Below are 15,123 nucleotides of genomic sequence, written 5' to 3'. Positions count from 1 at the left end.
TAAACCAATTCTGAAGCAACATGTCACATTAGAGAGATTAAAGCTGGCTAACTAGTAGATCCTGTAATATGACTGTAACTGAAAAATCATTAATGATGGTGGAAATTTTATTCAGTTTGTACAAGAATATGTTCCCAGGCCTGAATTAGTTAATGTCATTAGAAGTCAATAACCTCCCCCTCCGCCCCACCCCGGGCTCCTAAGAAGATCCCAGCTCATGTGAGTAAGCAAAAAAGATAAACTTCTTTGAAAGCAGTCTATGTGAAAGCAGACAAAAAGTGTTTTATTGCAGCCAAAGTCCAGCCATCATTGAAGAAGTACTTTTAAGAATGCAGCACTCTGTCCTATGACAAAACAGATGTAAAAAAAATGCAGAGGATGATGAAGATGTTGGGTAAGACCCTATGATTGAAGGGCTAGGCTGAATAAAACATGGGAGGTGCACCAACAAAAATGGGAATATCATATCAAGTTCTGACAATTACTTTTCATAAAAAGGAGTGGAAGAGTAAAGTAAATTTAAATAGTGATTGCAGTAACTGGAGGACAGAAAATTAGTTTATCTCACCAAAACCAGAAGTTAAGAAATGGCAAACACGTGTTCCTACAAGTTAAAGAACAAATGAAGAATCTCAAGTTCCTCATGTCAGACACAGGCAGATTACAGCCTGATGGTTAGAAATGTGATGTGGAAAAAAGAGGCAGGTTTACAACATGAAGGTAGTACCATTAGAACACTTCACCGACTGCTTCTAATGGATTTGTCCTCTTACTTTTCTTGGCAACACAACACTAGAATTTATGACTAAAACCTAGGATTGAAGAAGCATTTCATGCCTGTAAGCACCATGACTCCCCCCTTATGCTCTCAGATAATCACAATATTATGCTATAAATTGAAAAAAATCTTTGTGTGCCTATAAATAAATGCTGCCAAAACCAACAACTGACATTAACTAGCTCACTACTCACATGTAGATCCAGGGTAACTCAATAGCTTTCAATGTGTTCCAACTAGAATACATAAGAAAATGTAAAACCTATCCTACCACAGAGCAATCATTAACCTTTGTCAGATTCACTGTTTGGCAATTAATTCCTTAGAAAGAGCCTGGTATTTCAGCTACCCCAAGCACAATCTCACAAAGTATGGTGGGTTGAATCCCCATCACATAAAGCTGTCCAGCAATAAGAATAACTGTGAAGCCCAGGCTCCATTTCCCTGGTATGCCACTGTACAATAATGGACCTCTCACTATTAAGTTTAAAAAAAATAAAAACAACCAAAACAAAAAGAGGGAGTTTTCCAAAACTTAACTTTTCCAAACCTCCCTTCAAAAGGAAACCCCCAAAGAGCTTTTAAAGACCCTCCCTGCATGAATGTCCATGTGTGATGTCAGGTTTTCTAGAGTTGCGGAGGGCATGCTCAGGCCCAGTACAAGCTCAGTTTAAGTACAGGGCCTTTTTCTGGGAGCTTCAAGGCAGGAAAGTGTTCTGCAGAGCCTTGGTTTTATGCATGGCCTTGCTTTGTCATAAGATAGCTGTAGATGTTCTACACAAAAGAACTAGTCAGACTAGGGGATAAAAGGTAATATTGGAATATTGCCCTCCTTTTAACTGTGCAAAAACAGGTGGCAGTCATCAGAACCAGGGGACAACATTAATTTTAGAAATACTAACTTCCTCATTACTTTGAAATCTACAGTCCAGATGCCCTTGAAGACAAAACATGCTAACTTAAGCAAGTATCTTCCCTTCCACCCACAAAAAGGTTTCTTTGCCAGCTCTGAAGATGTTAGGCTCCAAGCAACAGCATACTTGGAATACCTCAAATTTGGGTTTAAAAGAAAAGTAATTCAGTAAAGAAGGACATTTCTATTTGTCTGACAAAAGAGAATGCACCAATACTCCGGCCTGCAGAACAAGGCAGTTCCTAAGGCTGCGGCCTGCAGAACAAGGCAGTTCCTAAGGCTGCCATGAACAAAAGTGTTTCTGGAATTTTTAAGTCACTGACTGTTGTTGCAGGCCCCCAGACGGGTAATAATTAGCATTGACTCCATGATTGCAAAGGCTGATCAATCGCTTCATTCTACTATATTATACTATACTTCTTATTAAGAAACTTGTCACCCTTACAGACAGTCTGATACAGACTGATCCAATTGGTCAATCAATACAAACACCATCATGAGTGTCCAATTAAGAAACCACCCTCTGGTAAACAAATCTCCATAACACATTCCACATATGTACAACAACAGGTGCAGCAAGTGGACATAATAACTGTTTCTCATTCTTTTCTCTGATCTTCTCACAGCCTTCCCCAGGAAAATGCCTGGAAAATCATGCCATCTGCTCTCTATGAAGAGAGCTGTGGCTACAACTGACCACCTTCCAAGCAGCTCGCCAGCAGAAACAGTTACCACTTAGCACTGGAAACCAATTCCTATGGATATAATTGTCAACATTCCCAGTACTCAAGATGACCTTGGAGGTAAATTGTACATTTGAATTGTCAGGACCTCTTAAGTTTTGTGCTGGATTCTCCTTTGAAAGAAACCCAGAAGGTTTCATATCAATTGCTTATCCCTCCCCAACTAAAACAGTACCTCATGAGAACTACTTTGGTTTGAAAATGATACATTGCAATGTACATTCACAGTAGAACAGAAAGGAAGTAACATCTTCACTGAAATACAGGTCAAAACAGACAGCAGAATTTACAAACAAAAACCCCCTAAAAGATCAAATCCTCTAACTACATAAATGCTGCTTCCTATGGTTAAGGATTTAGCTTTGCTCTAAGGAACTTTTTCAAGAGATACTGTCCCAAGGACTAGCACATTCTGGCACACTTTCTGCTAGCAAGCCATGACCAATTAAGCCCCAAACCCAAGGATTCTTGTACAGTTGAGATTTGATCCTAGGAAGGCTTCAGGGAATGCTTTTCCCAGGCTACAGTCTGGGCAGCTTACTTGCATCACTCCAACCTCTAAGTATACTACTGTTCAGCAGATCTTTGCCACTGACATGAGCACCTGCTTCCATCCCAGCAGGCAGTAGTGACCTTCTCATGTTGCCAAGTGGGAGGCAAGTAGACAGCATGGTGCAGATCAGAAGGCCCAAAAAGAACACAACCTTTCATGTGCTAGCCTAGAAAGATTTCAAATATGTATTTTAATTTCAGAACCAAATGACTTGAAGTTTTAGGAATTGTCATTTGCTTTTCCTTCCAAACATAAATGCAGAGCTAGTTGAAGCTCCTTGCCAGACACAAATCAAGAGATTGTAGCAGGTTGAAAATGTGTCTACCTGTGAGCTGTAATTACTGCATCATAAGGAGGATGCCCATTTCTCTTTAATGGAAAAGAAGCACTGGACCACACAACATACATATGTAGGACTTGAAAGAGAAATACAAGGTCAAGCCTACAACCAGACTGCAGTAAGTCCAGTAAAAAAGTTTAGATTAATGTATTACATGACCAAAGCTGTAACGTTTTTCTGTTTTAGGCAAATATATACTGAAGAGAGATGAGGTCACAAAGCAAATGTGAGCTATAAAAACTGATCAACATGCAGTAAATCTATGAGCAGTGCATTTCTGAACTCTCTTAATTTCTGTCTCTCTTTCCCAACAGTAAAATCTTCCCTTAGAGAATACCTGCCAGAAGCAAAGTGCCATTGACAGGGGCATTAAAACCTCATGCTCAGCAAGCTGGCTGCTATTTAATGTAATGGCTGAGTTCCCTGCTGGGCTTGAGAACAAACTTAGAAGGGTGAGAGTGCACACTGATATTTGGTATTTCTGTCTGCATTCCTTACACAGCTGATGAATTTCCACCAAGCATTGGTGAAATTTTACATTCATACACATCTTAATGAATTTGGTCATCAACACAAAGCAGAGAGGTTGCTCATCTCAAAGACAGGTCAAACACAGAGCCCTCTTCTATCTCCTCAGAAGCCTTAATTATAATGTAACTGTTCAGCATTTAAGAAAACCAAAAAAATGTGAAAGGGTAAGGTAGGTCTCTTTGTAACAGCACAACTGAGTAGCTTAGAAAACAAGTTCAAATCTCATTATTCCCCAGGACATGATTTTCCCTCCCATTTGTTTGGGTTTTTTTCCTGCCAAAGAAATTACAAGCACAAACCTAATGTAGAAACTCTGACCACAGCACCAGTTCAGAAAATGTTACAACTCTGTATTGCATCATGACTGGAACACTGAAGATAGTTGAGCAGCTGCAGACAAGTTACCAGTTGAATGTTCCTCTCTAAGCACATTTTAATTTGGTATGAAAAGTATGGTACCATAAATCTTTTAGCCCCATTGAGTAACAGCATGTCCAAGAGAGCACATAACCAAAATTAACATAAAAATAAAACAGCAGGAGGTGGTTCTTCTAAGGCCTATCCAGCCAGGCTTTTGTTGTGAACACTGTCTTTTTTAAATTTAGTGTTGAAGCAAGAGAAAACAGCTTAGCTAAACTGAAACTACATGAAACACTTAACACCAATTAAGTTAAAAAACCCCCCAAAACCAAAAAGCTCAAATCAGATGGTGTGTAATACAAAACCAAACAAGAGGAGAGACAAAACAAGTAGAATATTTAACAAGATAAAAAATGCATGTATCTAAAACTGTGGAAGTACAGCTCAATATAAGCAAAATAAGAGCACTTGTTTATTAGGAAACAAGTTGAGTTAGCTTTAGAAACGGAATATTTCATGTGAATAAAGCTTAATGTACATTGTATGTTCACAAAATGCTTTGCATTTGCCAACAAATAAGCAGTCTGTTAAAAAAAATCCCAAAACAGAACATAATTAATTACAAATTATTTTTTAAATCTGCATCATGCAGAGCTTTCCAAGTGTGTAACATCCTATTTTAATACAGTATCTCTACAGAGGAATGAAATACTAGTTTTTAAAGCATGATTAATACTGAAAATAATTACTATGTAGGCATCTAACAAAGAAAAAAGCCATGCCCCAGGCATTAATGCAGAAGACAAAACACTACCAATCTGGAATGACACAGTAATATGTGAATGCCACATTATTTGAGATTGTCAAAACTTCTGGTAGGTGAACAGCTGCTCAGAGGTAGGATGTAAATCTCCCTAGTTATCATTATCCCTTCTTTCAGGCACCTGAACATGCAAAGTTACCAACAGTCAAAACTATGGTAATTCCCAGCATGAACACAGGGAAAATGCTTATGTTTGCAAAGATAAATATCAAAGGAATTACTACACCAAAGTCAGAGAAAAAGGTCTGTCTGCATAACGTCTACCTCTTCATATTTAAGCAAACCTAATTTACAAAAACAAAAAGTGAGCACAGAGAGAAGGACACTAGCATTCCCTGAATTTCAAAACACTACCTGGAATATTGTCTTTATGAAAAAAGTACAATCTCTGCCTTTGCATTTAGACTATATGTAACAAACTTTGGGTGTACCTGTACTGTAAATGCTACCACTGATCTCCATTTAGCCAGCAGAGAAGGAAAACGGGCATTTTCAGTAATGCTGTGGTTTCAGCAACCACTGTTACACTGAATTCTCCCACCTCATGTTATTACAGGAAAATAATGGAGGGGGCAACAACACAAAACACCAACAGCAAACAAGGAAAAAAGCCCTCCTGAAAACTCTTTATACAACTGCTCCACTTCACATTTGCTTTCACCTATCTTGCTCGAAGGCATTGCCACAGACATCTTACCTGTAAAATATCAATTATATAATAAAGGCTAACATGAAACATGAATACAATGCAACTCTTTCAAGACAAATAAACAGCTACAGTTTGTGCAGGCACACAAAGCCTTTACCTTGTCTGAAGTATTAAATTGAGTATTTACAGGTATAATTCCCTATTAAAAAAAAAGCTCAAAACTTTTCAGTCACTGAATTAACTTTAATATATGTGAAGAAAAAGCATACCTATTACAACTGGTAACTCTTGGCATTAATTAAAATTAATTACTTTGGAATTATTGCAGTCCACTTGTTTCAGCCTCTTCTTTCATTATGAGCCAAACTAATCCAAGATGCGAAAAAACTGGATTTAAAAACGTATCATGGCTTAGGGCAAAAAGTTTTAAAATAATTTTGATTTGACTGCATCTTTAAAACCCGCAAAATCTGTTTTTTGGGTATTATCAGATGCAAGTCATACAAACACATACAAAGATGACAACTGCTTAACAGTATATAAACATGAACACAGCTCCAACTCCAGGAATGCCATTTGCATTAACTTTCTCAAAAGTTACAAACATATTTCAGAGGTTTCAAAGCTAAAGTGAATTGCATAGTGATACAAACAGAGGAACAGTCTATGCCAGAAATATTTGGGAACAAGATTTCATGAAATGTTCTAATTTCCTCAAGCAATTATCCCAATCTAGATTATCCTGAGCTGGATAGAGACTATTTATAAGAGCATGTTGTGACAGAACAAGGGGAAGAATGGGTTCAAACTTAGAGACTAGGTTTAGATCAGATAATTAGGGAAAAATTCTTTACTGTGAGGCACTGGAACAAGTTGCTCGTAGGAGTTGTGGATGCCCAGTCCCTGGAAGTGTTCAAGGCCAGGTTGGATGGGGCTCTGAGCAACCTGGTCTAGTGGAATATATCCCTGCCCATGGGATGGTGGTTGGAACCAGATGATGTTTAAGGTCCCTTCCAAACCAAATCATTCACTAAGTTAGGGAATTGGTACATTTGAAGTAGAAAATTTGTATCTGAACAAGAGCCATCTTTTTTTACTTATACCAAATTCAGATTTTTTCCATCACAGCTTGTTTTTGCAAGCCTAAACAGAACTGTAGTTCACAGGAACTCATCCAAAATTTTGGTTTTGTTGTTGCTGTGTTTTTGGTTTCTTTTTAATTTAGTTATCTGTTTGTGGTGGTTTTTTTAAATTAAAACCCATTGCCTCAGCAAAGCCCTGTTCAGCACACTTCTACTGACATAGCTAAAACTGGAAATGACAAACTCTCTAGAAATGCCTTACCCCCAGCAGCTCTAGTCTTTTAAGGTAATAATAGTGATGCCATTTACTACTTCAAATAATAAACCCAGAAAGAATTATATGCTTTTGACTGATGTTACACATTAAGGCCAGCCTGAACTATTTCCAGCCTCTCTCTCAAGTGTACGAATGGTACTGTATTTCTGTACAAAACCCAGGTAACAGTCATATTTGCAATTAAATCAATTTCCTAATAAATCCCATGGATTTACATTTTAAGACTTATTCAACTATCAAGTTCCATTTACAGCTTCTCAGGGTTGGACTCATGCAGCTGAAGAAGACACTGTGCCCAGCAATCCTCTCTCAAGTCGTGGGAAAGAGGCAACGGTGCTCTGTGGCACTGTACTCCCTACTTTGAAGAAGTTACTATTAAAGTCATCTTATTGATCCAGTTTCAGTTCACATCAAGATTATTTATTGTTTCCTTAACAGTAGGCCCACAAATGAACGACAAATGGCAGCCTGGAGAAGATCACAGACACCCTCCTGACAAGCACAGATAAAGAGCTCTTAATGCTTTGAGGCCCTGCTTTCTTCGAAGTCAAATTCTTCCCTATGCAGTACCACAAGTACATCATCAGGGTGTGCTTTCCACTTTTTAAAAGCATTTCAGAACAAAATAACTATTTATCTGAAATCTGTTTATTGTGTTTCATGGTACTAACTAGTCTAATAACTAACTTCAGTAAACACTCAAGTTGTAGTTTGCCTTGCACAGATGGTTTAGACATAAGATACAATGATGTTACAGTGGAAAGACAGTAAGAGGTGTCAAAGATGTGAAAATAAAGTTTTACTGTACAGGCCAATAGCAACAAAAAGTAATCAACATGTCAGTACAAAATTATAGGAAATTTGTGAAAAAAAATGGGTAAAATGGTGAAGGAGAGGTTCTGAACACAATAGCAGCACCCCTTCACACTTTGGGCTGTGTGCAAATGCAGCAATAATACAATTCCTGTATTTATGAAACAGAGGTAAGGAAACAGCAGATAAAGCTCAGTTCCTACTGTGACAGTCATAAGCTTGCCACCATCTGGGTAAGAACAAGGCTTCTGTTATTCAAGGAAAAGAGTCAGGTGTAGAGTTCATGCACTAATGCTACTCTTCAGCTTATGCTACTGTTGACAGCTTGTCAATTAGATCATCAACAGTATTCACAAGGAGCTTTGTATCCTCCTTGTCACTCATCCGATGCTGGCCGATTTTGCGGAGGATAACATCCACGTCCTTGCTCAAAACACGGTCAGCAACTTGCATAGAGATCTCCCAAGGGACATCCCCATCCTTCATGCCGTGAATAAGGCGTATGGGACATGTCACAGGAATAGGACTATTCAGCACGCAGTGATTTTCTGCTTCTCTGATAAAGTCATAGGTCAAGGAGTAATAGCCTTCTTCATTTTGCTTTGTTTGATACTTCCATTCACCCTTTTCTTCTATTTCTTTTTGTGCCTATATAAAAAGAGAGCAAAGAATGGACAAAACACATGTTAGGAGTGCTTAAGAGTACCTCATCTTATTTCTGTTCTAAAAGCAGTAAGACTCCCCCAAGCATAAAATTTCACCTTGTTGATTTTTATTATCATGGGTGTATTCCTGTTCTCCTCACAGCATCTGAGAGGACAAATCCCCTACCATGTCACAAAATCTCCTCTCCAAACTTGTCCTGCAAATTAACCTTGTTAAAATTCACCAATGAAATTAAGTTTCTTAGCCAGGCTCAATCAGAAAAGAAAAATATGTATTGCCACCATGAACAGTAAATCTCCTTGGCTTCAATCAGTTCACTGATCCACAAACAAGGGGAAATCCTAGGGAAAAGACATTGTCCAGTGATCAGTCTTTGCCACAGTAGGTGTCTCTAAATACTCCATTTCCAGATTCTTATGTATTTTCAGATTCTGAATCCTAAGTAGTAATACTGACACTACAAAGTACCTTAGAAAAAACCCAAATAAATTGGGAAAATATTTTCTTTATTCTAAGGCACACACTTCCTGAAGACTAGATATTATTACCATCAAGGAAGAATCTCAAAAGGGCAGTTCCTACTATCTAAATCTCACAGTCTTTACAAACACACTAATCTGAAGAATTACCTTTCTATGCACACTCTGTGTCATATGCATCTCATCCAGTGAAACCTCAACTACCTCAACTTTAATGGCTACTTCTCCATCCTTCCAAGCACAAGGATCCAATTCCAATGCAAATATAAGATATTCAAAACTGAAATCTAATGAACTGCAAACAGTAGGGATCTGACTTCACATCCTCTAAACCACAGTAATATAAGTACACTCTGGTTAGTGCTCACACTAGTCTCATACTGTAAGCTTACATTGATCAAACACAGAAAACTTACCCTAAAATTTGCAGGAAAAGTACAGTTTAAATAACATCATTTCTTAAATTCTTGGTAAGATTTTTAGACTGCACAAAAGTCAACCATCAACATTTACCTCAATAGGAAGCCTCTTAAAAGTTGTTACAACGTGATCTGCTGCTACAGCAACTCCAACCAGAGCAGCTACTTTATCTGGACGTGCTATTGCAGCATGAAGCATCAGCCATCCACCCATGCTGGAGCCCACGAGAATCTGGAAAACAAAAGTAAAAAAAGAGAAGAAAATATAGTGTTTTACAGGAAATGGCTAATAGATTTTTTTCTTCTTGCACAAAATACCCGTTTTCACTTGGTTTAACTATATAAACCTTGGGCATAATCCTGCTGTCCTTACCCAGGCAGAACTGCTGTCACCTCCAATGGAAATTTTGCCTGAGTAAGCACCACAAGATCTGGTATTTATTATTCTGTTTGTCATGGCTGGTTATTGCTGTCTGAGACTGAAACACTGTAAACAAAATGAGAGTTGAAACAATTCAGTATCATATGCATACTTTTATATTTCCTTCTCAAGATAAATGCACCATGGTAAAGACTCAGTGCAGTGAAAGAAGTAAACAAAAGCAATTCATAATACAAAATTGTTTTGAACACAATATTAGGTATTTCTAGGTTGTAGGAGATTCCAAGTTTCTCACAGCAATTTCTAAAGTAACTGAAGAAATTAAAAAACAGGCAGGAGAAGCAGCATTTGAAGCTATTTGATTACATGGAGCATCTTGTAATCTTCCTGCAAATCCTTTAATGAATGCATCAGCAGGGGACAGTAACACACTTTTTCATTAACAGGGCCACACTGCACAGAAACAATTCCTTGTCTCCTGTCAGGTGGCACCTCCACCATGAGGCTTTCTCAGACTCTCTGGGACAACAGACCCACTCTGAGCAGGAGATTCTAATAAACAGCCTCCAGGAGGTCCTGCCAATGCATGCTTCCATGATTTCATGACCTACCTGCCTGCAAAAGAGCTCCTATGAATGTGACTGCTCAAATGATTCAGCTTGGAAGTGAGCAGGTGTCACCTGTTCAGCAAAAGCTACTGCTGACCAGAGCTATTATGGCATATTTTTGATGAAGATTCTACCCTGAGGGAAAAACAGCATTCTATATTTAAAAATAAAATATAACCTGTGGTCCATCTGTAAGTTCATCCAGTATAGACAGAACATCTTTTCTCCACTTCCCAATTGTACACTCTTCAAATTTACCATCTGAACTTCCACATCCTGTATAGTCAAATCTGAAAAAATAACCATCAACAGGAAAGTCATAGTACTGTCTATGACTGTGTCTAGCAATACAGACACTAAATAAATACTACTGTATAATCAAATCAGCAGGGAACAAAATACCACAGTGAGTATTTTCTTACTTGGTCCTGTTTATCACTAGGAGCAGAAATCACACAAAGCCAGTCTAAATACAACAAACACAATTAAGTTATGCAATGCAGCATTCTCTATCATTTGATAGAGCATCATAATTTACAAGAATAGGCAAAAAATTTCCCTTACAGACAAAAAAACCCCTCAGACACTTGAATTTTAAAGGTACTTTTAAAATGTACAAACTCTTTCAAACACTGAACCCAAACATGAAGAATTATGACACATTCAGACAGACAGCATTCAACTTCGTCTATCAAAGGACAGCATCACCAAGCAGGGGCATGTTCTTCTAAACCCACAGAAGACACAGGGTACCTTAATCGGACTTGGCACAAAAGGACAGTGCTTATAGTGGTAACTTAAAAAAACAGAACTCCAGGTCCTTAATTTTAAACTTTTAGGCCTACAGCCTGATTGTAACAGGTAGCACTGGTTATACTAAAGAAAATTAGAGAATTTTCTCAGTTACTTTCAGAATACATTCTCCTGATTTACCCCAGTCTCTGTACTGACAGAAATCCTACATTTGGAAACAGGAGAAAGAATTCTTGTCTTGTATATGAGCTCCCTTAGCACAGGGAGCACACGAATCCAAATGCCAAAGTTTATGTATTTATGCTATAAGCCTTCCCACAACTCATGAGACTAGTTTAATTTTCATAGATATTCCTCTATGTACCTGATGAAGGCATGACCTAACGATTTGCAGAAATCTTCAAGGGCAGTTGCTTTCTGACCGTTCATATTTGAATTGAAGCCTGGAAGGAAAATAACCCCTGGATTTCTTCCTTTTAGTTTCTGATAAGCAATATTTGGTCGATCCGGTCGAGTGAGAAAGCTGACTGATGACTTCAGCCTGCAAACTAGTAAGAGGAGCTATTTAATACAATCATCATGATAACCTAGGCAGAAAAACAAGTTTTTATGAAACCAGGGTTTGGAAAATATGGACACATTATGTGAAAATAACGTATTTTGGCTCAAGAGAGATGAAAAAAAGCATCTCCTACGTTCTTTAATGACTGACAAGTATTGATGAACCTGAAAAACAAAGTTTATTGCAATTCATTCTCCAATCATTAAATGCCAAAGTGGTTGACTGAAAACAAACTCTCAGGCTTCCTAGACTTCATCAGTCCTCATGTTTCATCTTGAACACATTTACTCGTTTCACCAAAAAATCTTCTCATTTAATATCTGCTTAGTTTAAACTTTTATTTTCAAAAAGCATAATTTTGAGATTAGTGTACTCTGTGCAATGGAAGTTTAAGAGTACAGGAGGTGACAAATTTTTCATTAGAATTAAAACTGAAGGATAAAATTTCACCTTTATCAAAGCCCTGGATCCACACAATATGTGGGGTATAGGGGCAAGTTCATAATCAAGAAATGGGAAAGAATCTTGTGCCTAACTTCTTCATCATGACAAGCATAAAACAACATTAGCATTGTTTAAACCAAATGAAATAAATAACATCAAACAAGGAAATTACCAGAGGAAATGCAAACTAATTAATAATTCTGCTGAATCTCAACAGCTGCTACAGGATTTAATCTAACTTTAGCAGTCAATTGTACCTCTACTGCAGGTGAGGAAAAGTAATTCCTGGAAAGCTATTAAGGAGACTTAATCCACTCTATTATCCAACGCAGCAAGGCAATTTGTTAAACTGAAAGCTTGGTCAAGTATTCTAAGACTTTGACATTCTTAATTCTTAGATTAGAACCTCACAGGCTCTTCAACAGGAGGGCACAGAAATGATGCAACCCAAAATGAAGCGTCAGGTGTGGATAAATAGTACAAAACCCAAGCCCTGACCGTATCACACCACTTAGCTGTCTTGCAGCCTTGAGTTCTGTCACTATCAGAGAGATTACATTCAAGGGGTTTTGGGGGGTTAGCTTGTTGTTAAACTTGGATGTGCATGAGTAAGTGTGGATACATAACAGATACAAGGTGCAGCTAGCATTCAGAACTCTCTTACAGTCCAACAGAAATGGCATCATATGAACTACAGATTTAAACCATTAAATTGCTCCTCAAACAATGAGGTAGTTCTTTATCCTACTGAGGAATGAGTTGTTTATAAAGGTGAATGACCTCCACAGTAAAGGTATTCAGATGCATCCACACTGTGGCTTTTGATTTGTGTGTGTCTCTCACTGAGCCAGTCACTTCTTCAGGGCCAGTAGAGTGCAAGTGCCAATAAGAGATGAACTAAGAAGTGCTAAATTTAATAGAAAAATAACTGGGAATATTTTTCTCCCCCTTAAGCCCTGATAGCCATCTCTGAAGCCACTGTCTTCCATGCTACAGCACCCTGGAGGTGTCCTCAAATTACTTTGATATTGGGCAGGGTTCCAACTGCAGCTGCAAGACACAAACACTATCTAAGCGATTTCACAAACTATTCTTCCATTTAACAAATTAATGGAAGCACCAGCAGCAATTCCAACCTGAATAAACGCAAACCCCAAAAGCAACCACTGCAGCCAACCCAAAAGCAAAACTCAATGCTGTCACCCTCTCAGATTTCTCTTCAGACAAACAAAACCATCAGCAACTACCCAGTAATTTCTCCTCCTGATTTTAGGAAAGACCTTATTAAGAGCAGGGAAACACTTCTCAAGGGTGCAAGGCAGGTATTAGTGTTTATAAATGCAGGTTACAGACAGAAGGTGATAGCTGTAGTAAGACCACAGGACCCTTGCCTGATGGTATCTATGGAATTCTCTTAATATTGGAGTCACTGTGAACTTTTATGAACATCAGAAACTGTGACTGAGACCAGTGTTACATTACGCTTCAAAGCCAAAGAAGTTCCCTGAACTCTGCGAATATTCCTGCACAAAGATCTCCCCACTCCCAGCAGCAGCAGATTAATGTTAATGTGACAGATAAATGGACTCAACTCCGTCCACACTCGGTTTCATGCAACCATCCACATTCCAGCAGGAACTGCTGCTTGGCCTGGTCCCAGAGCACCTAAAGACACACTCAAATAAACAGATACTCTGAAAATATTACTGTTATAAACACGCAGAAAGGGAGAAGAACACAGAAACAAAATCCCACTGTATTCAAGCTTTTATGAAGCTAGAAAATGTGCACCCGTAGTAGCAATAAAGTTTTACTCATTGAGCAACCTTAGATGAGATCCACCTGTCTAATTAAAGGCAATGAATAAACTCAACAGCTCAGACAAGGACACATAAGGAAGGGACACTGCGTGTTTGGGCAGAGGCCGAGCTCACTCAGAAGTGGACGCCAGCAAAGCTTTTCAGGTGCCTGACGGAGCTTTACAGGCAGGCACGTTTCACAACCGATCAAGCGCTGGCGCACGATTCCCAGCTCCTCAAAACCCACCGGGGCAAGAGCTTAGAGCCAACCAAACACACGTAAGAAAGCACTTGCCCTGCCCTCTGCACAGTTACCGAGCTCCCCCGCGGGCTAGGTGGGGAGAAGCCTGTCAGGAACCCCGTGCGAAGGGGATCAAGTTTAAGATGCTCATTCCCACCAGAGAGCCGCGCCACGGCCCTTCCCGATGGCGCAGGCCCTGAAGGGGAGGAAAGGGTGCCACCCGCAGCTGCCCAAGAGCCGCACGGTGGCTGTCACAGTCGGCACCGAAACAGATCCTCTCCCCTCCGACTGGCAACCCTTCTGCTCCGAGCTCCCCGCGGCCATTCCCTTACCCAGGAATGCTCGAGCTGCCCTCAGCGGTGACAGCGATCCCCGCAGGGCCGAGGCACGGCCGGCCCGCACCAGCACTCCCGCCATGGCCGCCGCGGGCGCACGCGCGGACCGCCTCCCGCGGGAGTGAAGCGACGGCAGGGGCGGGGCGGGAGCGGGTCTGCGGTCAGGGCGGAACCTCCCTGGGAAAGTGCAAAGTTTTATCAATAAAAAGAGCCACAACATTGATCGTGCATTTCACAGCGTGCGTGTTTTCCCCGAGCTAGCTGTGCCTTGTAGCCAAGAAGGCCAAAGGTGTGCATTGGGAAGAGCACTGCCAGCAGGTCGAGGGAGGTGATCCAGCCCCTGTGCTCAGCCCTGGTGAGGCAGCTCTGCAGTCTTGTGTCCAGGTCTTGGCTCCTCAGTACAGGAGGGACACGGAGATCCTGGAGTGGGTTGAGTGGCAGGCTGTGAGGGCGATTGAAGCACCTCAGGAGGAGAGGCCGAGGGAAAGGCTTGGGCCTGTTTGGCCTCGAGAAGAGACGGCTGAGAAGGGACCTCATTAATGGGTTCACATCTCCTCATCTTCTCTCAGCTTT

General features: G+C 39.9%; 1 protein-coding gene across 1 annotated transcript; it reads right to left on the bottom strand.

Annotated features, from left to right (window-relative positions):
* Positions 1 to 7,447: 7,447 nt before the first annotated feature.
* On the bottom strand, positions 7,448 to 15,109 carry ABHD10 (abhydrolase domain containing 10, depalmitoylase). Its single transcript, XM_063150298.1, has 6 exons — positions 14,953 to 15,109; positions 14,548 to 14,727; positions 11,534 to 11,717; positions 10,595 to 10,706; positions 9,521 to 9,658; positions 7,448 to 8,510 (listed from the first exon to the last, which is right to left on the bottom strand). Exons 1-6 carry the CDS (start codon positions 15,107 to 15,109, stop codon positions 8,169 to 8,171), a joined length of 1,113 nt encoding a protein of 370 aa, XP_063006368.1. The 3' UTR covers positions 7,448 to 8,168.
* Positions 15,110 to 15,123: the final 14 nt, after the last annotated feature.

The sequence above is a fragment of the Melospiza melodia genome, chromosome 2 (genome assembly GCF_035770615.1).
Source record: "Melospiza melodia melodia isolate bMelMel2 chromosome 2, bMelMel2.pri, whole genome shotgun sequence".
Lineage (NCBI taxonomy): Eukaryota > Metazoa > Chordata > Aves > Passeriformes > Passerellidae > Melospiza > Melospiza melodia.
Note: the sequence above shows the minus strand (reverse complement) of the source record. Positions and strands in the feature narration are given on the sequence as shown.